At 33.5% G+C, this 26,169-nt stretch overlaps 1 protein-coding gene across 2 annotated transcripts; it reads left to right on the forward strand.

Moving 5' to 3' along the window:
- The first annotated feature begins 1,212 nt into the window (after positions 1 to 1,212).
- On the forward strand, positions 1,213 to 22,409 carry LOC105032634 (single myb histone 6). 2 transcript variants are annotated; one of them, XM_010907130.4, is made up of 7 exons: positions 1,213 to 1,366; positions 2,084 to 2,287; positions 2,497 to 2,717; positions 14,607 to 14,691; positions 18,364 to 18,447; positions 19,105 to 19,452; positions 22,019 to 22,409. In XM_010907130.4, the coding sequence occupies exons 2-7, from the start codon at positions 2,138 to 2,140 to the stop codon at positions 22,031 to 22,033; spliced, it is 903 nt and encodes a 300-aa protein (XP_010905432.1). In that variant the 5' UTR covers positions 1,213 to 1,366; positions 2,084 to 2,137; the 3' UTR covers positions 22,034 to 22,409. The 2 variants fall into 2 exon arrangements, with proteins under 2 accessions (XP_010905432.1, XP_029116910.1); XM_029261077.2 differs by lacking the exon at positions 1,213 to 1,366 and having other exon boundaries at positions 1,424 to 2,287.
- The last annotated feature ends 3,760 nt before the right edge of the window (positions 22,410 to 26,169 follow it).

Below are 26,169 nucleotides of genomic sequence, written 5' to 3' on the forward strand. Positions count from 1 at the left end.
ATCGGATCGAATAGATAAAAAAAATTAATTAGATTGGATGAGATCAGATACATATAAACAATATAGTACTATTATAATTTTGAAAGAGGATATATATTAATATTGCATCGGATTAAATTTGGATTGGGACATACCTTTATCCATATCCAATCTGAACCTATTTCAGATATTTTTTCTAAAATCCATATCCACTTTGGATTTCAATCAAACCAGATAAAATCGATCTCATTTGGATCGGATCAAATCAGCTCAGCAACTAATTAATATTTTAGTACTTAATCTTGCAATAGATACAAAATATGGCAAATTTAGTCCACTAGTTGTTATCAAAAATATCATCTATCACATTTACATATTTTAAATTATATTTAGTTTACAAAGTTTCAATGATAGTACGTGTAATTTGAAAGTTATTAACATATTTTTAGAAAATAAATATCGACTTGATAATTTATAAAAAAAAATTAGTTTCGAATCTTTTTTATCTAAGATTTAACAAAAATTTATTATTTCAACTCTTGAAAAAATAAATTTATACTGAATTTTTTAATAAATATTTTTTTAAAAATCATCTAATACATTTCGATAACATATTTTAATTATTAGCTTTTTATCTTTTCTTTTTTATTTCATTGGAAGTAATTTATTTCAAATATTATAGTTTATTTTTTTAATCACTTTGATTTATATTTTGTTAGGAAACTTTCTCAATTCAATAGTATTTTAATAATTTTTTTTGATATTTATATTTTTAATTTAAATAAAAAGATGAAAATTAGTATGGATGTAAGTTTATTAAAATAATAAAAATATTATACATTATATTATATAAAAAAATTATATTGATAAAATATTTGGAAGCTTATCTTTAGTTGTAATTAAATCCACCATGAAGAAGCGCACAGGCTATGCACTAGTATATCACTTATTTTGAAAATGTGAATCATTTGTTTCTTAAATGTGTATTAACCATATTTTACCAAGCTCTGGAGACCAAAAATAATTCCAACCATTTCTTTCAAAATCAATAAAGAATTTTTTTTTGTTCAGAACTCTAAAAAGGAAACATATCAGCCGCACGTTATGATCGGGGACCATGCAATCCACGTTGGAGTTGTGGCAAGAGCACAACCCTTCCGCTTGCCACGTGGCAATTAATCATTTTCCGGTGAAAAATTCATTTTTCATTTTTCTTCCTCACAAAATTTCGTACCCGCAGTTCTTACATCCGATCGCCCACTGTGTTTCGAGTTTATAAACCTGTGGGCTGCGGTCGGAAATGGCGTCTACCTGAAGAACTCTCTCGCCACCTTCCCCCTCTCGCCAATATCCCGTTCCCAAGGGCTCGCCGCTGCTATCGTCCAAGGTTATATATTTTTTTTTCTCCGTTTATATCTCTATCTCCTCCCTTTTCTGTTCTCCTCTTTTAATCCCGCCGTTATTCTTTCTCAATTTCTTTCGATTCCTGCGATTTTATTTGTTTTTATGAATTTTTGAACTGCTTTGGCGAATTCTTTTTATTGTTCCCCTAAAAATTTGTCGAATTTTTTTGGGGTACCCAAATGGCATCGTTGTTCGATTCTCCGGAATTTTATTTTGTTTTATTTGTTTTGGAAGAGGTTAGGTGTTACGGATACGAATATGGATTGTTTCTGTATGTCTTTTTAAATTGAGGCCTTTCTCCTGGTTTGTTGCGCGAATGGTTGGCTGATTTGTGGTGTTTAATGCGAGATCGGGTTTTGTTGGTTTCTATTCGTAGAAATTTGGTCGCTTTCTTTACTGAATTAGTGTTTTCTCGTCTAACTTGTTTTCAGAGTTTTTTAAAGATGACAACTTTCGTCTCAATTTCTTCTTTTCTTTTGGATTTAGCTGATTCTTTGGTTCTGTTTACAGGGAATTTTAATCTCTGAACTGTTTCCTATGATTTGGATTCTGGTTTATGATCAAAATTAAGTTTTGAAATCAATTTGCGTTGGGTAGGGTTGCGTTTGTTGTTGGTCCTGTAGGTTTTGTAGAAGCTTTCAGTTAGTGACTTATGATTTGTGATTTATTCATCTGCTCATGGATTAATGTGTGGAGACAGGTTAGTAGACTTTCATCATTAGCTCCCTTTAGGAGGGTTTTGGGGCTTTTCTCTATGGGTGCTCCCAAGCAGAAATGGACAGCAGAGGAAGAGGCTGCTCTCAGAGCTGGTGTTGTTAAACATGGGGCTGGAAAATGGCGAACAATATTGAAAGATCCCGAATTTAGTGGCGTCTTATGTTTGCGGTCGAATGTTGATCTTAAGGTGAGCCTTTTATTTAATTGATTATTTAAATTTAGTTATTGTAAAATAAATTGTCAAACTTTATAAGTAAAAAAAATTATTGATAGTTGAAGTGTTACTACATGACAGCTTTTGAAATAATTGAATGAGGAATTCTAATACTTGCTTCCAAATATCAATCTAAAAAATGTTTGGTTTGTTTTCTTTGTATTCTTTCTTAAATTGGACAGGACAAATGGCGGAACATGAGTGTGACTGCAAATGGATGGGGATCTCGAGAGAAGGCCAGGATAGCCTTGAAGAAGAGCCGGCAGATTTCCAAGTATGATGATATCCCAAAGGTTCTCAGTACAGAAGTTCAGGATATCGATGATGAAATTGTTGACTCCAAGCCTCTTTCAATGTCTAGTGAGAGTTTAAAAATTAGTGGTTCTAAAAGATCTATCTCAAGGTTAGTGTATAATTGCATCATTAATTGTTGGTTTAAAGTTATAGACATGCAGATTTGCATCGGGCTGTTCAAATTTTGATTTACTGGCCTTTTGCTATCTTAGATGTAATTTGGACTCTGACTTAGTAATTTGAGGTAATTGTATTTGCTCTGCCTTTAGAGGGCATATACCTCTATTGTTATAACACAAGCTACAAACTACTTTGAGGTATTTGTCTATGTTGCCTGTGAGGCCATTAATGTGCTACCAGCAATCATTAATATTTCAATATAAATTTGAGGGTGCCAAGCACAAATCTCCATGGTATTCTCCTTATTTCTATAACTGTATCATTTAATAAATACAGCTTTCTCTACGGGAGATAAAGAATCAAAATGCACCCCACAAAGTTGGATTGTATTCATTAAGTGAAAGTTGATACTTTTAGTCAGATGGAAAATAACAACCTTCATCTCATATGAATTCCATGTGATCAATTCCTTATGTTAGATGTGTGTTGGTGTAGGATATCCGTTCTTGTGTCAACGCCTGCACTTGTTAGTAGTTCGGAGATGTAGAGCTCTTGAATGGGGATACCATAAGAGCCTTAAGGCATGGAAGTGTCAACTATTGAATGGGAATATTTGTGGGTTTGAACTTATGAGCCACATACTATGGGAGAGAGTGATGGAATAAAGATATAAGAAAAATGAAAGTTATTCTAAATAGAAAATTTAGATCTATGCATGGGAATATAGTGATATAGGATATTATGTTATTTAGGCATGGATGAAAAGATTAGAAGGGATAATAGAAAATGCACATGGATTTTCCTATCTTAAAAGAGCATATGACAAGGTATGAGCATAGGGAATAAACAATGTATCACAATTCCTGGGACATGCAGGGGCAATGACTGTCATATTTAGATCTTGCTTTTTAAGTAAATTTTAATCAGTAGGCCTACATGAAGATGTTACTCCAAGATCATATATCGTTGCAGGAGTCATAGCAAGCATAAAGTGAAGCATCCTCTGTGTGTGTGTGTCCGTGTATACATACGTATATATGTACGGAAATAAAGAGATTCTTTCTTCTTGGGATGATGAATGAAGGATACTTTTTAAGCCATTTGCGCATTAAGGGAAGTGGAACCAAAGGGATTTATCAAATGAAAATGAAGCTTTCCATTTTGTCTATTTGGTTGAAGACATAGACGTGTAACCCCTTGTTCGTTTCCAATCATAATATATATGTATGTATATATGCATGCATGTATGCATGCATGTAGCAATGGTAGTGCCATATTTAGACCTTGCATTATATGTAAATTTTAGTCAGTAGGCTTATATGAAGATGGGACACTAAGGTCGTATGATTGTTATTAGGAGCCATAGCAAGTGTAAAGTGAAGTATCCTCTCTCTCTCTCTCTCTCTCTCTCTCTCTCTCTCTTTCTGAGCATGTGTGTGTATGAGTAGAGCTAATATGTAGGCACCCACGTAACAACCTAAATAAGATTGCTCCTGATCAGACGATTGAGGGCCCAACAATGATGACACAAGCCGTTGGATACGATTAACCATCTCTAATTTGCTTGCTGTCAAAAAATCATGTGATTTATGCATCCAATGGTAAAAAAAATGGATAGTTTAAATGACATGAATGATGAATATTTTTGACCACTGCATGTATTGGCTAGGAATCTCCAAGTCACATGATCTTTTAAAAGGAAGCGGATCAAAGACGATAGATCATATTCAATGGCTCGAATCATTTGTGTTGGGCCCTCGTCATCCAATTAGGACTAACCTTATTTGGGATGTTGCGCCCACATATTAGCTCTGCTCATATACATATATATGTATACATATGTACATATATATACAAACACATGTGCATATATATACACATAAATATATATATGATTAATCAATGAGATGAGAAACATTGGTAGATTTGGATGAGGGGGAAGACAAGGTGGCTGAGCAGTTCAGGATTTCTGTTATAATATGGACATAAATCCAGCATAATCCTTTCAAATTTAGCATGGCTCCTAGCAACCCGTAAAATATTACATGTTTCATAGGAAACAATATTTCTCAAATTCAAAAGGATGATCAGTTATAACCCCTTTTGATAGCTTTGTTTCTCTCAATGCACATCTTATAGGCTTATTAAGTTGAAGAATTCTTCTCAAATAAGGAATCTTTGCTTAGTATGATCAAGTGGGGAAGTCATTACTTATATTGTTTTTACTACATATTCAATTGGTCTCAAACTTTTCTTGCTAGAAACTAACATTCAAGTTTTTATTGATGGAGATTAGGATGGTGTCCCAACCATTTTTCCTCTCCCTCCCATTTCAAACTTCCAATCATTTTCCTAGTTACAGAGGTCATAGCTGACACAAGCACATAGAATCCTTGCTGTCTCTGTCTCTCCCTTTCAGTCGCAGCAGAAAATAAATGCTCCTTTCCAATTTGGTCATGTGTTTCTATTTTGTGTCCACCTTTTGTTAAGACATGATCAAATTCTTGTAAAGTGTACTAAGCAGTCCTTTCAAATTTTTATTCAATAGAACATTTATCTTTTCTTTTATCTCATTCCTTCATCTTTTTAAAGGCAAGTACCTGCTAACATATAAAAAAAAATATGGTTTGAAAAATTGGGCAGTTACTCCTTTTTCTTTTATACTCTTTACTAGACAATTTTTTAAAAGAAGATATTCATTTATATCGATATCAAATACTCATTGATATGATATAATCGATATATCAGCCCTTAATATGTTGCCCAATATAATTTGATATATCAAGATATTAACAAGGATTTCCTAATCATTTTTTTTACCATGTTAACTTAATTCTCATTTATTAAATATTCGAATTGATGTCTTAAATTGCAGTTAATCTTGGATTTGCCATATGTGCCAAGAGTCCAATATCTCAGTTCCTAAAGTATTGTTTGAGATCTTGCCCAAGTTCCCTTCTCCTGCGAGATAGACTGAGAACTTGGTCCATCTTGGTATTGGCTACCCACTAATATAGTCAAGTTCTCTAGGTTTTGAAAAGCTTGTTACTATCATCCATCTAATCCATTTCCATAGTCGAGTCTATCTGCATATGGGCATTGATTTTAGCATCCACCTAATATTTGTAATTGTAAAAAGTAGTTGTGTCTGTTAAATAAAAGCTATTACGAATATGGATACACAAATTCTGACTCATGTCCCAAAAATATATAAATCAGTTTTCAACCCTATTCAATCTCATACAGTTCTCATGAACTACAAAGGTAATAAGTGACAACATTGACATATTTTTCAATTTGATATTTTCTTTATAATTGACACACTTAGTGAATTGCATCATTAATCGTCAGCCTTTGAAGCAAAGTGTGTAATTTAATAGAACTACTAGGATCTAGTAAAAGAATCATGTGATTTTTGTTGTTTCTTGTTTGATCATTTGTTTGCTGTAGAAAAATAGTAAAGAAAGCTGGGAGACTTGTATACTTACTTTGAGTTAATAAAACATAGTTGGATAATATTCTACCTCATAGTTCATCGGATTTATATATGCAATTATGTCCATACTGGTAATAATATCTGCCATATTGTTATTATGTCCATTTTTAGCTCTAAAACTACATGACATGCAATGCAAAGTATGGAAACAAAGCATGAATTAAATAAAATATATTATATATATTAACAAACGATTTATGCAATTAACATTTATGATCATAATTAGTTTAATCCAATAATACTCTGATTGTAACCTTGAAAAAATATGATAATGCATTAAGTTTAAGAAAATATGAAGAAATGCATCATTTTATACTCCTTTGGTTCCTTAAGACAGATATGTTTCCATTGCACTATTCCATGTAAATGTATACAGATGGGAGCTTCATAATTTGTGATAGAGGAGTTAAAGACATCTCAAGATGAATGCCTAGAGTAAATGGTAGATTTGCTGCTTAGTATGTTAGAGGTATTATATTCAGTGGGTAATCATGAGCTTATCAAATTTAATACAAGTAGAATAAAGCAATATATATGGTATAAATAAATAACTTAGAACACTTGAAGTACCTGATCTTATGTTAGTAGAAGTAAAGTTGTTGAAATATACTGAAATTCAAAATACATTATTAAAGCAAAATTGAAGATATAATTAAATTTTAAAGGAAGTATCAGTTGTTGCATTTTTTGTAGATGTGCAGTGTGCACTTTGCACACTTTGATTCCCTCCAGATATTTAGAGATGCCCATCAATTTTATTCAAGGGCCAATAAATCAACAAACTAGGATATCATATCAGCAAAGGAGGCATGTGATGTAGGGAGATGGGAGTGGTTTTGGCACTTGGGGCATGAACTAAAGAGAGTGTAGAGCGAGAGAGAGAGAGAGAGAGCGGTGAATATAATTAGAAAAAGTTCCTTTCTTTTTATTATTACAAAGGTAAATGAAGGAGCCAATGTGCATGTTAGAGAGAATTGTGCTTTCTAAGGAGTTACATTAGCTAAGATTTTCGAGTTGGACTGAAGATAAGGAAGATGGGGGCACACTTATAGGAAAGGGCAGTATATGAGCGTATTCAGTCTAGTGATCTTGTGAGTAGACTGGATTTTAAGCACAATAAGTTATTTTACAAAAGGAACCAACCATGACAACACTTAAAGGCAGGAGGGAGATTGAAAATTATCATTTGAGGTCTCTGCGTAGTATCTTTTACATGCTCCCTAGCATATATGCATGCATAATATCTTTTACACAATCCATCACATGCTGATGCAGCAACCAACTATTTGAAGGATGTAGATAAATCACTTATACTTATGTATTGCCATGTCAGCACATTTGAGAGCACTTAAATCGCGGTGCATGGTCAAGTTTGAAAGGGGAAGAGAAGTGTCACTCATGTATCCAAGGAAAGAGAGATGTGAGGTGCATTGTATGAGATTGTCATGGAAGGAAAGAGAATATTAATCATGAGAGATGTAAGTAAATAGATGAAAACTGACCTTACATTCATCTAGTAGCTAGTGATTGGCTGGCTTGTGAGATACAAAAGGGTGAGTAGGGAAGATTAGAAAAATATAAAATAAAGTGAGAATAGAACAAAAGTTCCATTGTCAAACAGAACAAATATAGAAACATGAAATAAAATATAATAGAAAAACAAATATACAATTAAAACATAGAATCTGGGGAGAAAATTGGATCGATGGTTGTTATGCTATCTAGGGAAGCACCGATACTTTGAAAGAGGTGTTATGGCAGTATCTAGTTACATATCAGATATGGATACAAGTCTGATACAGCCTAATACATGTGCTCAGATACTTCTAGGAATGTCCACATACTTCTCCGATACTCCTGCGATACTTCTAGGATACTTTTAGAGTTAGTGGTGGGTTATTGGGTTTGGTTCATGTGGGTTTTGAACCTGGATTTGCATCCGAGTCCAGTAACTTAAACTAAGTATGGGATGGCAACCGTTTTCTCACATGCCCTATTTTCTGCCTTAAATCCCAATTGAGAGAGAGGGGAAGAGGAGTGGATGGTTTGCTGATTGAGAGGAAAATGTAGCATTCATTTTTTTCGTATTGCATTTAATTTTAGAACAACAGAATCTGTATCATATTGCTTGCGTGTTGATTTGCTTTTAATTGGTTCTTATTTTGCTGTGTTTAATTTGCTGCTTGATTGTTCATTTTTTCAAACTTTGCTCTTGTTAAGTTTTGTATTTTGCTGCATTTTTTTATTGTTCTTGCATCTTTTTTTATTCTGTTGATGGCTTGCAGCTGTGAATGCATCCCAGTAGAACAGAATATTAGATTGATTCATCTGTGTCTGCTAACTTTTAAATGTTTGCTGGTTGTGTTATTATTATGTCATTTATTGAAATTTTTGTTGTTATTGTTGAATTTTTTAAGCAATATGTAAACAAATATCTTTGTTTATTATCATATCCTAGATGTATAATATCTTGTTTGTTTCAGACCTCCCATATTAACATAATCGTATCCTGTCATATCCATATCTGGTATCCATATCCATTCTTCGTAGGATGCCATTGGCTAATGTTTTCATTATCATTTATTTATTTCTTATTTATCTGGATCGTTGAATAGACTCATACTTTGATTTACATACCTTTCTTCTCTTCTAAGAGAGCAAGAGAATGAAGAGGGCAAAAACATGAAAGAAGGGATGCGAGATGGAAGGATGGTGGCACAATAATTGAGAAATAAAAGAGGGATAGAGTTGCATTAAAATGAAAAAAAATGAAGTCCAGTTTTGTTAGGGAAGGAAGATGTTAACATTTTGAAGAAAGCGTATTGAGAGAGAATCTCATTGAGAAAGAGGTGCATGAGGGACAGATTTTGAATGGGGGTCCTTTAGATTCTGGTTCTTCAGGAAAGAAATAAGTTGGTTGCCTAATTGGTTAAGACATGAAAGAGATTCTGTGTTAAAGAGACTACTTGATAACTCAAACAATTTAGGTCCAGTTTTCTTAGGAAAAAAATTTGGAAAGACTTCTAGATATAGATTTGATTAGATTCATGGAGAGATGAGGTGAGTATGTGTTTTTCTTTTTCTTGTTTTTGTTTTTGTTTTTAAAGAGGGGTGGGGGGGTGGGGATTATATATAACAGAAATTGGCAGTCCTGAACTGTGATGGTGTATTTTGGGAGTGAAAATTGACAGGCAGGATTTCTGTGGAATATTTCTGAAATAGAACTCTCTCCTTTTAGTGCAGTGTAGATGTTGATCAAGGTGAAGTGTTGATAGACTGTATCATCAAATACTTTATAATCCAATATCATGGTGATTTTTGTGGATGACCAGTTTGGACTAACAATCAATATGTTGTATTGGATGATATATTAAAAGGGAGCATGTGCAAGAATGTGCATGTGTATGTGCTTGTAAATATGCATGTGTGTGCAAGGTCATTTGTCTGCTTCACATGTATGCTTGGTCAAGACCTCAGGTGAGATATAAACGATACGTATCATTTTTATAGGCATCATATAACATAAACATTAGACATTTCAATAAGAATTATTTATATGAAAGTTAGATTTAAACATTAGAAGGACAGAGGAGTTATTATTTATTAGATACTATGGATACAATGTGAATACATATTAGGTGCACATGATTTAACACATCTACACAACATAGAAATCTAAACTACCAATCCTGACTTCCATTCCTCACTTGTCCTCTTCTCTATCTTTGATTCTCTTTTTAAGATCTTGACCCTTATTCATAAACACACTTCTTTATTGTATAGAAGCACTGCATACATGGAATTTTCTATTTTTCGCCAGTTATCTTTCAAGTCTGTAAAGAGGTTCTTTCTTATTTTTTTGGACAAGGTCGTAAAAACCAATTGTATAAGTTCAAGCATATGGAATGTAGTTGCAATGGATGTTGAATTAAAAATGAAAATAAGGCCTCAATTGAAGCTGATGGCCTTGAATTATTTGGTTGGAGAGGCAGACGGCATTTTGTAATACGTGTATTGACAATTTTGCAACTTGACCAGCTATACATCCTCTTGATGAGAGGTGCAACGAAAAAATTTCCGATGACTTCCATTTCTCATGAGTCTTGGCTCACAAAGGTGAACCATTAAGATTTTAGGAAGTAATGCCATTTGTATCTCTTGCCAAGCAAGCATTATAAAGGAATTTCTTCCTCCAGTTCGCTCTTGAAAAAAAAAAAAAAAAAAAAAAAAAAAAAAAAAAAAAAAAAATATATATATATATATATATATATATATATATATATATATATATATATCAGCTTGGAGAGACAGAACAATGAACTTGTCTGAAGAAATTAGTATGAATTCTTGCTTTTGTGAAACCTCTGAAATTGTCCAAATAAGGTTATTATTCCCCTTATTCCGTGCAAATGAGCTTTGGCCCTTATATTCTGGATGCTGTATAGGTCAAAGGGATTGCTTTGGTTACACTAAATTATTGTTTGAGGGAAATTGAACAAAGGTCCATCAAGATGGCATCATCTATGTTCATTCTGCCTTTTGGAGTGTAAAACTTTCAGTCAGTAAGATACAAACTGATCAAACTCTATAGGTGAACATTGTTTGACATAGCCAGTGAATTCAACCTGTGGTTCAATGGAGCTCCAAGCATTGAAATCTGACCAATCAAGCTTGTTGTTTGGACACTTGGAACATGGAAATAGAGACTTGTACATGTAGCTTATGCCCTTAGAAGTATTGAATATTGCACCTTGCCTAGTCTTCTAAAATACGATTAAGTGTTGCTTGTCTTGAATCTTATGCTCATCGATGTTGCTTGAATTGGTCTAACTCACTGTCGAGTGTCGATAGCTGAGGTGATCCTGGTAAGTCAAAGACAATGCTAGTCTGAAGAATTTTGTTACTTTTTAGATCTATGATACCGAAATAAGGAAATTGATGTAAACTTGGGTACTAGAATGAGAGCTGGGTGGGTAACCTGACATGGTGCTTTTAGGATGTTTTTATCTGAAACATGCTGTTTTTGTCTGAGACATGCTTTGGTGATGTGATGAAAAATTGCAAAAATGACAAATTTTATGTTGGGTGGTGAAGAATGTCCAAGCAAATTAGACGAGTGCAGTGGAATCAAGAATGTGATGATGGATATTGGTTATACTATGAAGAATAGCTAGAGGAATAAGTTGCGCAAATTGATGGCAAAGGAACAATAAACTCATTGAGACAGCATAGCCATCTGGATCAAAATTTAAAAACAATCTTGTAAGAGAGATGCTTAAATCTGTGTTGAATGGTCAAGAATGAGGAGTCTAAAATACTAAGTTAAAATGGATGAAAGCTGTGAGAAAGGATACGGAAGGGTTTGTGGTAATCCCAATATGACCCTTAGCAGGAAGGATGAGCATTAGATATGATCAGTGGTCAAGGATCTACAAGGTTGACCACTTGACCTAGATAGTTGCAACAAGGCTTGATTTTTGATAAACAGTGATACTATGCATGCTGTTGAACTTCTTCAATTACAATGAATGCATTTGCATAAACAGAAATCAAGATATTTTTCGCAAACATTAAAAATATTGTGACAGTCCTTTCATTGCTAAGGCTCTCGTTGGTTGTGGGAGAAAGTTGAATAAAGTGGAACAAAGCCATCTTTTTCTATTTATTCTATTTTTTCTTTCCAAACACCAAAATCTCATCCCCAAATGGGGAGTTGAAGGGGCAGTTCTGAGTCCCCTCCCCCCCCCAAAAAAAAAATCTTTATACTCATGCAGTCCTCCAAAGCTGGGTTAAGTTCTGGATATTTGGTGAATTCCTCAATTACTCCATTTTCTCTCCAAGTTATTTTTTCTTTTTGACTTTCCTAGGATAACTTTATTCCTGAGAAAAGAGGGTCTAACGTTCAAGTTTTTGTCAGGTTTATCAATTGCATATAAAATTGGCGATGTCTTAGGCAGTTATCTTATAGGTCGCATTAGCAGTCTCATAGGTCATAAGGAATGGAAGCCTTCTTGTGTAATGCTTATGCTAAATAATGACTTTTCATTGTCTCTTGGAGACATCTGACAAACATGATGACTTTCCAGTCATGATGTTTTCCAACATGACAGAATTAAATTTGATGCTTGAATTCATGGTGAGTGATTTCTACTAAAATGTTATAATATTGACCATGTATCTTTTCCATCAAAATAAATGTTGTCCTAGAAAGTTTCTGAAAGGAACTCTGATTATTATGTTAATGATGGGCCTTTACTATGAGAATAAATGTTTTCCTAATTCGAACCATCTGAGAGGCTGCTTCTCCTTCTTCTCATTATTATATTCACGTACTCTTCCATGAATGTAAATGTCCTCCTAGTTTTAACTTTCTGAGAGGAACTCTGAAAGAACTGCGCCTTCTTCTCCTTTTAACTCTCTTGGAGGAACTCTGATAGAGTTACTCCTTGTCTTCTTCTTCTTTTTTTGTTTTTTAATACTTGTTGAAGGACTGCTAGCTAACTGTCCCTTGGCCATTATGTGTGTTATTGAGCATTGACTTCACTGTGGAAATAGATTACTGAAATTGGAGAAGCATCGGGGCTTGTTTTCATAAGAGAGGTAGAGATTCAAATATTATTGGCATTTGCTGAGGGATCATTGAGGTAGAAACTATGCCTACTTAACTAGGACCGACAACATTCTCTTTTTTAGGGCATTTCTTATGACATTGGAATTTTTTGTGCAACCCATTTGGTGGAGAACAATTTTAGCTGATCTTTTGACTGCCTGAAAGAAATTTTTCTCCTTTTGTAATTCATTTTTTTATATTATTGAATATAGTATTAATAAGGAGGTTAAGTTCAAAATTAAATAGCTTAAATTTGATGCTTTTTCTGCTATTTAACTTTCAGGAGTGCATTGTTCTTGATTTGATGCAATAGAAATATGTAGTAATCTTGCAATGCTTTCCAATAACTCTGCGATGCAGATGGCCTCTGACTTGGATGCTTTAGAAGTCTCTTTTGTTTCTGTCATAATTAATTAATTTTTTTATTTTAGCAATCACTAATCTTAAGGTGTAATGAATATTAGATAGCACAAATATTGTTTCGATGTGGGAGCAGATTTTCATTTATTTAGATAACTCTTTTTTTCTTTGTTTAGGAATGGAATTTTTATGACTATTTGGAGGAAGTGCAAATGTATGTATTGGAATTTTGTAATTTTGATTTCTAGAAAGGTGAGTTGTATTTCTAGTCGTTTATCAATACAATCTCCTTAATGTAGCAAATAATGTAAAAGAAACCAATTTCAAAGCAGAATATTTTGGCAATTCTTTGGCTTAGCAATGTTGGTGTTGGTCTTCAAAATTGAGTTGATATATGGGGTTTTGCCTTATAACCTGATGTCCAACATACAGCTTACCAATAGTTGTAAGAAATTATCAGATGTTCGATTGAACTATGTTAATCTCATTGCAGCTCTTCATGGGCACAAATGGTGAAAGTTTAAAGGTGGCATCATATTAGATGAATAGATAACTTTGATTAGGTTTACATGGTTTGCTTTGTAGTGTTTGCTTCATGTTTGATTATGGAGGAGGATGAGATCTGTGTGTGAATTAGTATTGAAATGCTGCCAAGCTGACAGTTTTTGGTTGATTTAGTCCGTCAAATCCAATATTCCATGTTCTATTTTTTGGCTGTTAACTATTTTTTACATACTTCTGTTATGTTTTTTTTTCTAAATCTTTTTGAAATTATATTTTTATTTGGCTGCTTTGATCATGGGGCATCTCTATAGGGCCTAGATGCTAAATGGCTCCTTTTGTTTCTTGCAGCAGTTGTTAAAACATTGTTGAAGGCAGAATAACCTGATCAAATTTGATTGATAAGAGATGTCACTAGTGGTGGTGGCATTTACTGCACACATGTTGCTTGCATCATAGTAAAGTAGGATTTTGGTCCCTTTTTGCAATACTATTTGTACAATTATTTATTAGCTTGTAGTACAAGAAGAGAATGAGTAAGAGCTGCAAATAGCTCCATCTCATAATTAGGGATGCAGGGGTAGCAAAACAGAAAGGCACAAGTTTGCAACACTATAATGATATCAAACGTCTTTAGTCTCCTCTTTTTCAACAAATTTCTCTGTTCCACATAATGACAACAACTGTGATACCATGCTATTGTTTTAGGTATAATTAGTTAGAGTCTTTCACATAATGCATTCCTATAATTATCTAGACATCTTTCTTTAGCTTAGCCAATTTTTTCAATACCTAGGCTGTTTATTCTATGTTGAATTTTCGTCTGACTTGGTTTTTTTGCCACTTTGTGGGCCTATTGTTGATCGCTATTAATTTCTAGTTGTTTTGTTTGATTTCTCTCCTATGTATAGGCTGGATGATCTTATAATGGAAGCTATTACTAATTTAAAGGAGCCCACTGGGTCTAACAAGACGGCTATTGCCATGTTTATAGAGGTACATTTCCAACCTTTGGCCGAGCTATTTTTGTTTATTTTGCTTAGAAGAATGTTATTGTCAATATTTTTTTATTGTTTAACTGCAGTTCCCTGGATGAGTGGCGGCAAAATATTCTGTTATAGTTATTTATTCTGTTACTGTTGACATTAGAAGCTAACTTCAGATACTCATTTGATTTGTTTGATCATTGCTAAGAAAATATAAACACTTTCTAATGTTTTCAATTATCTATAATGGCTATATGGTTTGTGCATATGATCACTGTATAGATGTGCCATACTGCCTTACATGGTGGCTTGATTTTGAGTTTTTATGTACTTTAATCCCCCATTTTGTCAGCCTTTGGAAAACTTGTTTTGGAAATCATTTCCCTCTTTTCTTCAATTTTGTAATACCTGATGTATTATCTGAACAGAGGTTACGTTCAATGAGCATGCATCCACATGCTTAATTTGAATTTCCAGCTTTGATTTTCCTAAAATAAAGCAATGTGCATGGAAAGCATCAACATTGTACATCTCTTTTAATGGAGAACAAATAGTTTCTCCTATTTATTTCTGTGAGAAAGAAAAGAAAGGGATGGGGTCGAGCAAAAATGATTTGCTTAGCTTTTAGCATGTTCACTTCATGGGACATGTGCAATTGTGTAAGTTCGAGCATGATCCCACATAGAAAAAAATGATGTGCTTAGCTTTAGCATGTTCACTTTATGGGACACGTGCATGTGTGAGTTCAAGCAGGGCCTAGCTTGGATGGAACTAAGGATTCAAGTCCTGACGGGACATTCCGTAGGACACCAGAATGGGGTACCATCCTATGCATTAGGATCAAGATTTTACGTCTTGACGGGACGGGGGGCATCCTGGCCATCCCATCCTGTTTCTATGAGAAAATTGGACGGGGACGGAGACGGAGATGGGGTCGGAACTCTGAAATCCATCCACATAGGGAGAGAAGAAAAAAGAGAGAGGAAAGAAAGGAAGATGAAGAAAGAAAAAAGTGAAAGGAAAGAAGAAAAAGAAGAAAAATGAAGAAGAAAAGAAAGAAAAGAAAGAAGAAAGGAAAGAGAAAGAATAAGAAAAAAGAAAAAAGAAAGGAAGGGATAAGAAAGTGAAACAAAAAGAAAAGAAAAGAAAGAAAGATAAAAAAAATAAAGAAATGAAATGAAAGAAGAAGGGGAGAGAAAAGAAGGATATCTAATGGAATGCATGATCGGGACAGCTGTTGGGACGGGACGAGACAGCGAGACGTCATGTTCCATGGAGATAGCGAGACACCTTCGTCTCATAGGATTTAAAATCTTGATTAGGATGGGGCCATCCTACTATCGTCTCAGCATCCCCATCGGCATGCCTTGAGACATCCCCTATCCCTAGTGTAGGGATACGGTCAAACCCCAAAACAAATTCGACCTGCTAATTTTGGTTCGGTTTTGGTCGGATTTTTTTAGATTCAGTGTAGTTTCGATTTAAGTTTTTAAAAAAAAACTGATTTAAATCAAACCAACCCCCATATATATGTATATATATAGATATATGTGTGTGTGTAGATATACATGCATCCATACATATACATATATCCATACATATACATTTACATATACATATAGATACATATATAAACGCATATACATATATACATACATACATACATATATATGCATACATATGTGTGTGTGTGTGTATATGTATGTATGTATGTATCTATGTATGTATGTATCTATTTATCTATCATACATACATATGTACATACATACATACATACATTACATACATTACATACATACATACACACATTACATACATACATACATTACATTACATACATACATACATTACATACATACATGCATACGTACATTACATACATACATACATTATATATATATATATATATATATATATATGTACATACATGTATGTACATATATATAGATATATATACGTGTATATATATATATATACACACGTATATATATCTATATATATGTACATACATGTATGTACATATATATATATATATACACACACACACACATATGAATGCACACACACACACACACACACACATATGAATGTACATATATATATATATATGTGTGTGTGTGTGTGTGTGTGTGTGTGTGTGTGTGTGTGTGTGTATACACATACGTGTACATATATATCTATATGTACATATATATGTACATATATATGTACATATATATATGTACATATGTACATATATATGTACATATATATGTACATATATATATGTACATATATATGTACATATATATGTACATATTTATGTACATATATATGTACATATATATATGTACATATATATGTACATATGTACATATATATATGTACATATATATGTACATATATATATATATATGTACGTATACACGTACGTGTACATATATGTACGTATATACATACGTACGTATATACATCTATATATATCTACATATATATATATATACACATATATGTATATATATGTATGTACATATATAGATATATATGTACATGTGTATATACATATATATGTACATATATGTATATACAGGTTCACAGGTTCACTAAATCAATATCCTGGTTCACTCTACTTTTTCCTACATTGTGTCCTATCCTAGCTGCCCCAAGGCCCCTGCATCCCCAAATTCCCTTGTGTTTGTTCTTCCCCTTTCCTCATGCTTCATCTTTGATTTGTGGCTCTCCTCTCCTCCTGCTCCAGCTCTGGCTTGTGCCTTCCCTTGGACCCTTCTCTTCCCACTCTGGCTCTACTTGTTCTGGCTCTACTAGTCCACCACACGAGATCACTGTTCGTATCCCTAGTAAGGGCACGTTTGGATTCGTGGGCCCAAATCGCATAGGATTCATGGTTTAGACCTATACAATTATGAATAATGAGCTTGGGTTAGGCTTGTATTCAGAAATATCTAATAGGTCATTTTTTTTATATATTATGGGATTTGGGCTGGCCCACTCCACAGGCTCCTAGGTATTTCTGAATATAGGCCTAACCTAAGCTCATTTTTTCTAATTGTATAGGCCTAAACCATGAGTCCTATAAAATTTTGGGTCCATGAATCCAAATAGGCCCTAAATTGCCCATTTAACCCATTTAAGACATCTAGCCCGTCTAACCCATTCTATAAGCTGCCAGCATGGATAGCAATCCATTTAACCCATTTCATAAGTTGCCCATTTGGCAAAAGCCTAATAGCCCACAATCCCATGAACCGAGCTGAACTGAACCAAACTGATTTTTTTGGGTTGGTTTGAACTGGTTTTTCCATGTTGATGGTTCGGTTTTGGTTTCGATTTTAGAAAACCGATTTAAGTCAGTCTGGTTTAAAGATTGAGCTCAATTTGATCCGAACCGACCCGTGCACACCCTTAGGCGATGCATCCGGTTCCATGGGACAAATGGGACAGTCCTGTCCTATGGGATTTAAAATCTTAGATGGAACAATGGCATGCTATGATGTATTTACGCATAATAATTATTAAGAAAATTTATCATCTTTTCATAGTTCAGAGCAAGTAATCTTGCATTTGAGTCAGATTATGGGAATCCTTTTACTAAAATGGAGGTGTTGCCAATGGAACTTTTCTTTTGTTTTCCTTTTCCTCTGGTCATGGTTCATGGTTTTATCAATAAATCTGATACATGCAGGAACAATACTGGCTTCCTCCAGATTTCAAACAGTTGTTGTCTGCAAAACTGAAGGCATTGACTGTGAGCAGAAAATTGATCAAGGTAATCTACCTTCTCATGAAAAATGCAAAAAGTAGATTGAATCATGGCAAACATTATAAGATACATTGTAACAGTATGGAGCTCTAATTCTGGGGCTTTGGATTGGTTCATTTTCTCAATAATAATGGAAGTATCGTGCCTTGAAATTGACTTATTATTGGCTCATCTCAAGCTGTCTAAGCTTTGGTAGAATTGATATAGATACTCATCTGGTATTGTATAGACTTAGTATTATACCCTATTATAGTTGTTTCAGACTGGTTGTTGGCAAATTAAAAAGCTTTTTACCTGCAGCATTATCATGATCTTCCATTTAATCAGACAAAGGAAAGATGGTCACCATCTCTTCCCTTCAGTCCAGTTATATTTAAGGAAAAAGATTGTGCTATATTTCATGTTTATTTCATTAATTATCCTTATGCTGCATAGGTCAGCTTGAAATATTTGATGGACTTATTTAGAGAGGCCGATGAAGCTGCAGTTTGGTTTAAATTTTGCTATAGTGAGTGGGTGAACGGGAGAGTTCCCATTGACTTGCTAATAATGGTAACCAGATATTTAGGTGGTGTGGTGGAAAGAGAACATTATGGTTGTACTAATAGCTTTCCTATGAAAACAAAAAAAGAATCTTCAGCAGTCTTGTTATTACCAATGCAGGTGAAACGCAAGTATAGGATAGCACCGATTTCACCTTTTTCAGAAAGAAGAAACTCAAAGACATTGCTTCTTGAGGGAAGGAAAATGGGGCCTTCCAAGCTAGAAAGGGATGATATCAAGATCCTCACAAAAGCTCAAGTCGATGCTGAATTGGCACGCATGAGAAATATGACTGCAGAGGAGGCTGCAGCTGTTGCTGCTAAGGCAGTTTCGGAGGCAGAGGCGGCCATTAAAGAAGCTGAAGAAGCAGCCAGAGAGGCAGAGGCTGCAGAAGCTGATGCAGAAGCAGCAAAAGCTTTTGCTGAGGCAGCTATGTTGACGCTGAAAAACCGAAATGCAGCTAAAATGGTAATGCTTTCGTGTCTATTTCTCTCTCTACACAGAAACATATTTTGGTTTTGCAGCCAGTATTTTGATGCTTTAGTTGATTGACCCTTCTCTTTTTTGGCCAATCAAGCATCGCAATCCTAATCATATCAAAAAGATGGATGACCGAGATCAAAAATAACAGACATGCTTTTTTTATACATGGGCTTCACTTAAAAGCACAGACAACACTTTCCGGACCTAGGTGAAGCGGCCTCGCCTCAGGGCAGGCCAGGCACTAAGGTGGTGCCTTGTTTCTTAGGCCCACCTTTGACAACCATTAGAGGAGCTATAGGAGTTCAGCAAAATAAGTACAAAGTGATGGAAACTTGGATTGTGATAGTATAGACATGTACGATGAAGATCCATAGGGGCTTCTCTAATAGCCTGTGGTATAGGATTCAGGAAAAGGAGGGAAGATCTAGGATATGTTGGATGCTGGTTAACTGGTGGGCAAGGGGATGTTATTTGTTGAACCAGCCAAATAGTGCCCAACAAGTGGTGGATGACTTTGTTTGGTTGAAGGATCAGAAAGGTACTTAACCTGTGTAACTTTATTTTAGGGGGGAAGGTGAAATAAAGCTAACTACCTAAAGCTCTGTCTCCCATTCTTTTTCACTTTTCCACGACTTAAACCCATCAACAATGGGAGCTGGTTACCAGGTGGATACACATGACTAAAACTATTCAGGGGGTCGTTGGCTATGCAGCATCCAAACACCCTAATGAACATTAATGGAGGTTCTGAAAAAGATATAGAAAACCTTGAAATAACGTTAGTGGTTAGCAATGTCTAGCAAATGAGGATTCATAAAGCTGACCTTGAATAATTGGGATAAGGCTGGATGGTTATCGTTATGGTTTATCCTAATTTTTTTTGTTAACAGGAGTCCTTTCAGAGCTCAGATTTGTGAAGCCTGAGATTTCATAAATTTGGGATTATGCTGAAGGATGGACTTGTTGAACCGTTGTTGGCTATATGATTAGTATTTTGATGAATATAATCCACAGATTCATGGAAATCTTTTGCATTCAAATTTAAGGTCATTCAATGGTTACTAATGACTTAGAGGTCAATCAACTTTGTCCATTACAATCTGGGATCAGCTAACAAGCAGAGTCTGACAGACAACCATTCATTGCAGGTGAAGTTGATGAACGGAATGAGGTCCACAGAAGTAAACTCATGAGGATTATTTGGATTTAACATTTCAAATGATTCCATCACTAGATCATAGAATAGTGATTATAACCTCATGTCAATATGGTCTATATTCTAACTTATGAAGGACGTTGTGCCGGTGTGCAGAGCTGTGTTACCATTGCTACTAGTCTGATTGATGATCCACCTGAAGTCAATGAAAGGATTTATGGTTGCACTTCTCAGGCTTCAAATATTGGATGGATCAATGGTCAAATCATAATGCAGCATCCATGGAACTTTCAGATATTAGAGTTTAAAACCTGCAAACTCGGTGATATATACTATGGACCACAGGACCTCATCAGTAGTTTAATTCGCAATCCATCGAGAAGTCACAAAAGCTCATTCATGTACTTCTTTTGGGTTCATACTGCGAAATGATTTTTTGGTAGAGTAGAAACCGATTAGTGTTATATATTGAAGCTGTCTATGCTGTGATTTGATCCATCATTTTACTCATGATACTACAAATATGCAAAGGTTACTTTACATATAGGTGAATGGAAATCATATTGACCTCTTATGGTCTCGTGCCTGCATTTAGCAGAAGGCAGTCCAAGAGTCCACTCTGCATGAGAACTTGACTTGGTATCCTCCAATGTAGTTGAGTGGAAGTCATAAAGTCAATGCATCTTGATCAGATGGTCAGGACAGAGTTTCTTGTAATGTGGTTTGAGGATGCTGTATATTTTCATTATCATCATCACTCACTTCTGAGCACTTTGAGGAAGTTGAAGGCAGATCATGCATTTGGATGGTAGTATAGTACCCGTAGTGTAGTGAAATGAAGATCTAGTGTTAATGATCTTATCAATGGCCAGTATTCAAGATGACAAGGGAAATTCCAAGGCACTCATTTTCATCAATTATGAGACGAGGTTTGGTACCTTTTTTAATTTTTTAAATCCGCATTTTATAAGCATATTGTTATAATGCCTCATACTTGTGGAAGATATTGTATGGAGCATATATATTCTCTGACATATTACTTCCATACTTGTTTGACTTCACCACACCATGCGATAGACAGTAGCTTGGTTAAATAGGATAGGTTAAAAGGGGCATTCCTCTTTCAAAGGCAGTGCATCTGAAGCTGCCAGAAACATGAACACATATACAATAATCATGTACTGAATTCCCTATAAACTAGTCGAAGTTTGGACCCGCAACAACCAATGGACCATTAAGGTGTCAAGTCAGTCTTTTGCAAGAGTTTTTGTGTTACTAATTTCGCATCCTAAGTCCACCATGCTGCATAAGTGACTTTTTCAAAAAATTTAGACAACCAATTTGGAATTTATAATTTTGAAAACTGAACCTTCTTATGTTTGCAAATTTGTGCAGATGGTTCGAGTTTGACAATGAACAACTGGGTTATTCAGCTGTTTCCTCATTTTCTCCATACAGAATTGTCAGACGTGTTGTCTTTTTGTTTTGTCAGATGTAATATATGGTCAGGGTCTGTATAGCTTGGATGATGCAGGTTTCCTTGGGAACCCTTTCTTCGCTCATGATCCCAGGCTGCAAGTAGCCCGGCCATCTTCAGTTCCTTGGGATCAGCATTTCATGTTTCCATGCTGTCAAAAGTGTCCATTGGAATTGATAGAGAAGTGGGCTATCATCAACTGAAAACTTTGAAATAAGTCATCATTGGGAATTGAATTGTTTTCTGTTGTATGTACTTTCCCAGGTTTTGCTGCAGAATTGAATGGACAAAGCGGAACTTTAAACTTTATTTTGTCTACATGTAGCTCTGCTTTTCTTCGGAAAGGTGCTTTTGTTGGTGATAAGGCACGGCCAGCTCATAAAATCATGTGTGGTGTTCAGTTTTTCTGATCAGGTTTCTGATCAAAATTTTAAGATGTTGCTGCCTCTTTTTTCACTCTTTCAATTTCCTGATATTTAATGTGTTAATGAGTGTTGTGCTCTAATTTAAGAAGGAAGTCATGCACTCTTTGTGATGCTCCAAAATTAAGATATAACATGATCATGCTATTAAGAGAATCGTTTGCAATAATACGAAGCTAACATTCATAATTTGTATATAAATTCATCACATAAGGATCCAAATTCATTGTCCTTTAAATAATTAAATAAATATTGATATAAAGTGATTAAATCTAAATTTAAATATCAAAATTTATAATTTCAAATTTATAATCTTGCTAATTATAAATTCACAATCAATCAAAACAATTAAAATTTTTCTACAAAATCATTAAGCTTGCATTCATGGATTTCAAATTTAGATTATTTTTCATTCTTAAATTTATTCATCTGAAAAGAAAAAAGAAAAATAAAGAGATGTAAGCTATAGTTTGGTGAGTAAAATTTATAGTATCTTATCTAAAGTTCGCTGTTTTGGTATCGAATCTCATATTGATGAAATTTTACTGTAATATCGGTATGCAGTATAGCATGGAATACTTATGTGAGTATGCGGTGGTTTGGCATACCAATAGCATATCGGTATGGTACTGCACGTGGTGTATTGGATGGTTCTGTCCAATACGAAATTTCATTATCTTACATAATTAACCATAAATTTTTTGTATCAACAATGAATCATTTAAAAAAATAATAAATATTATAAAATTATGTATTTTATAGTCATGCATGTATAAATCATAAATATTTTATAAATATGATTATAAATAAAAATATAAATCATTTGTTGTCATGTATTTATATTATAATTTAAAATATTGCTCATAGATATTCGTATTATAGTCACTTTATATCTGTGATAGGGTTTGCATTTATAATCGATAGAGTTTATATTCTGTATTGTCAATTTTATACCTGCTTGCAAGATTGTGTTTCATATAGATGCTAGCTTGGATGTTGATCTTCCCTAATTCTAGAGGGTTCATAGCATTCTGCAAGCCTTAAAAATATTTTTATCTTTTTTTAAAATGTATATATTAGTAGATGGAAAAATACTAAATGGCATGAAAAGATTCATGCTTCGCAAACCTGCCTTTTTCATTAAAAACATTTATGAAACAATTATTCTTAATAAAACATAATTTTTATATCATATATAGTGATCCTTATGATTTTATTAATAATAATTCATAAAAAAATGATAATTTAAATATTAACAAGAAATATAAGATCTCAATGCAGTACAAAAATTACCAAGGAGTAAGAATGTAAGATCTACCTACCTTATTTGCTTTAGACCGTTATCTTGTATGTGATTGGGATCATAAGAGGTTGGATGGATAAGGTTGGAAAGATGGATGGTCTCTATTTATTATTTGATTTAAAAAATTACAAAAATGATGGATGAAAAAGGAGAGATTGTCTATTCATCCTAGCTCATCAATTTGCATCCTTCCAAATTGGAAGGATACAAAGAAAGATAGATGGTCATTGATGGATAGATTTTTGAATTGATAAAATTATTCTTCATTAATTTTTTAATAAAAATATAATATTTTTTCATATTTTCATTCATATTATTTATATATATTTTTATATATACTATTAATCATATACTATTAAATTTTATTATAAATTATTTTAATTTTAATACATAATTTTGAAAATTATAATTAAAATAATTAGAATTATCTTCTATTTCTCTATTTTTATTTACTATTTTTAATTAATTATTTGTATAATATTAATTAACTATTTTAATTAAATTATTAATTAATTATCTATTTACATAATTAATTAATTAATATTTAATTTATAAATTTTTTATTAAATTAAATTAAATATTTATATAATTTTTTATATAATTATAGATTGTAATGATATAAATTTATATATTACTTATTTTTTATATAAATAAATATTATAAATTGATAATAGTAATATTTTTATCAAAAGATAGTCTAGTAAAAATGTTATATAAATGTCATCCATGCTTTCTTTCATTCCTCCTACACCAAATAGAAGAAAAAAATATTTCTATCAATCTTCTTATGTTTCGCCAAATATATGAAAGGATGGATGAAAGATCTATCTATCCTCTCCCTCCACTCATCCTTCTTCCATCCATCTTTTGCATCAAACAGAATATTAAAGTTCACTAAATGAATCTACTAGTCCTATTTTAAATTATTAAAAATATAATTAATTTTTATTTGATAAATTTAATAAAATTAAATAATAAGAAAAGAAATTATTGATCGGATGATTGGTTCGACAGACTATTGAGGCACTAGGACAGTTTAAGGTCTTTTTATGGTCAACTCGAATATATAGAACAGGAAGATAGGACATTGAATTGGGATACCTAAGTCGGCTTATATAGAAAGAAGAGAGAAATATGAGAGATAAAACAAGCAAGAGCATCTTCGGCCCTAGTTGGCAAAATTTTTAGAATACCAGAAAGCATTTTTTGACTCCAAAAATATTTTTCGATGGTATAATAGTGTTTAGTAAAATATTAGAAAGTTGTTTCGATTTTGTATAAAGCTAAAAAGATTTATTTGGAAAATACTCTATTTTAGAGTTTTTCTCTAAAAGTGCTTTCTAACTAACATCGAAAAATTATTTTGATGTAAATAAATTTTTTTTAATGATCAAAATACCCACAAAAGAATCTTATAATTACATCTTATATCATATCATATTATATTATTATCTTATAAATATAATATAATAATAAATTAATCTTATTATATATTATAAATATATAATATAATCTATTATATTACAATCTATTGTTACAATCCATTATTACAACCCATTATATTCGTTATGACTAGTCAAATAGGAAAAAAAAAAGAGGTGAAAGTCGAGCGATGGTCCCATGGACCATTGCGATTTCCTTCTCCCCTCCTAGCTATTTTTGATTAGGCAAAGAAGGAATGCTCGATTACGATGAAGATGGAGAAGAGAGGGAAGGAAAATCGAGTGACGACCCCATGGACCACTGCATGATTTTCTCCTCCCAACCCACCGCCCTGCGAGCAATTTTTGGTTGTGGAACAATTTGCTACCATCATGATGGGAAGGAGATTCTCCACTTCTTTGCTCAGGTTCGCTATGCTCTACTTTTGGCTGTTAGATTTGTGGTTGCCTTGCTCATCGAAGCTAAGATAAGGTCTCTTATTTCCTCCCTTATTCTACCACTTCTCAATTAACTCCGCATGTAATGGTCGGAATTCGACAATGGATCATCAAGAAAAAAGCCACGAAACCTTTTCCATGCCCTTTTCTTTTCTTCATCCTTTGACATCTCTTTTGGTGGTTGTTTTCTCATTGTCGAGCTTCCATGACCAACATCCTCATCGGATGCGACCACCACTAAGCCATCACACCCTTCCCCCTCCCCTATTTCTTGAAGGGGCATTCTCATGCCCCTATTTCATCAATAGAAAAGAAAAAAAAAGAAAGAGAAAATAAAAATGATAAAAAAAGAGGGAGAAAAAAATCTCATTCACTAGTTGATCTTTCCCTCCTTGTTTAAGAATCTTATTCTTCTTTGTGTATCCACTAGGTGGATCTAATTGAGGATCCTGAGCATCTTATTC

Source organism: Elaeis guineensis, chromosome 2, assembly GCF_000442705.2.
Source record: "Elaeis guineensis isolate ETL-2024a chromosome 2, EG11, whole genome shotgun sequence".
NCBI lineage: Eukaryota > Viridiplantae > Streptophyta > Magnoliopsida > Arecales > Arecaceae > Elaeis > Elaeis guineensis.

Coding starts and splice junctions, on each gene's coding strand:
- LOC105032634 (XM_029261077.2), top strand. CDS start 2,036: ATGATTTGTGATTTATTCATCTGCTCATGGATTAATGTGTGGAGACAG. Junction 2,288..2,496: donor GGTCGAATGTTGATCTTAAG/GTGAGCCTTTTA, acceptor TAAATTGGACAG/GACAAATGGCGGAACATGAG. Junction 2,718..14,606: donor TCTAAAAGATCTATCTCAAG/GTTAGTGTATAA, acceptor TCCTATGTATAG/GCTGGATGATCTTATAATGG.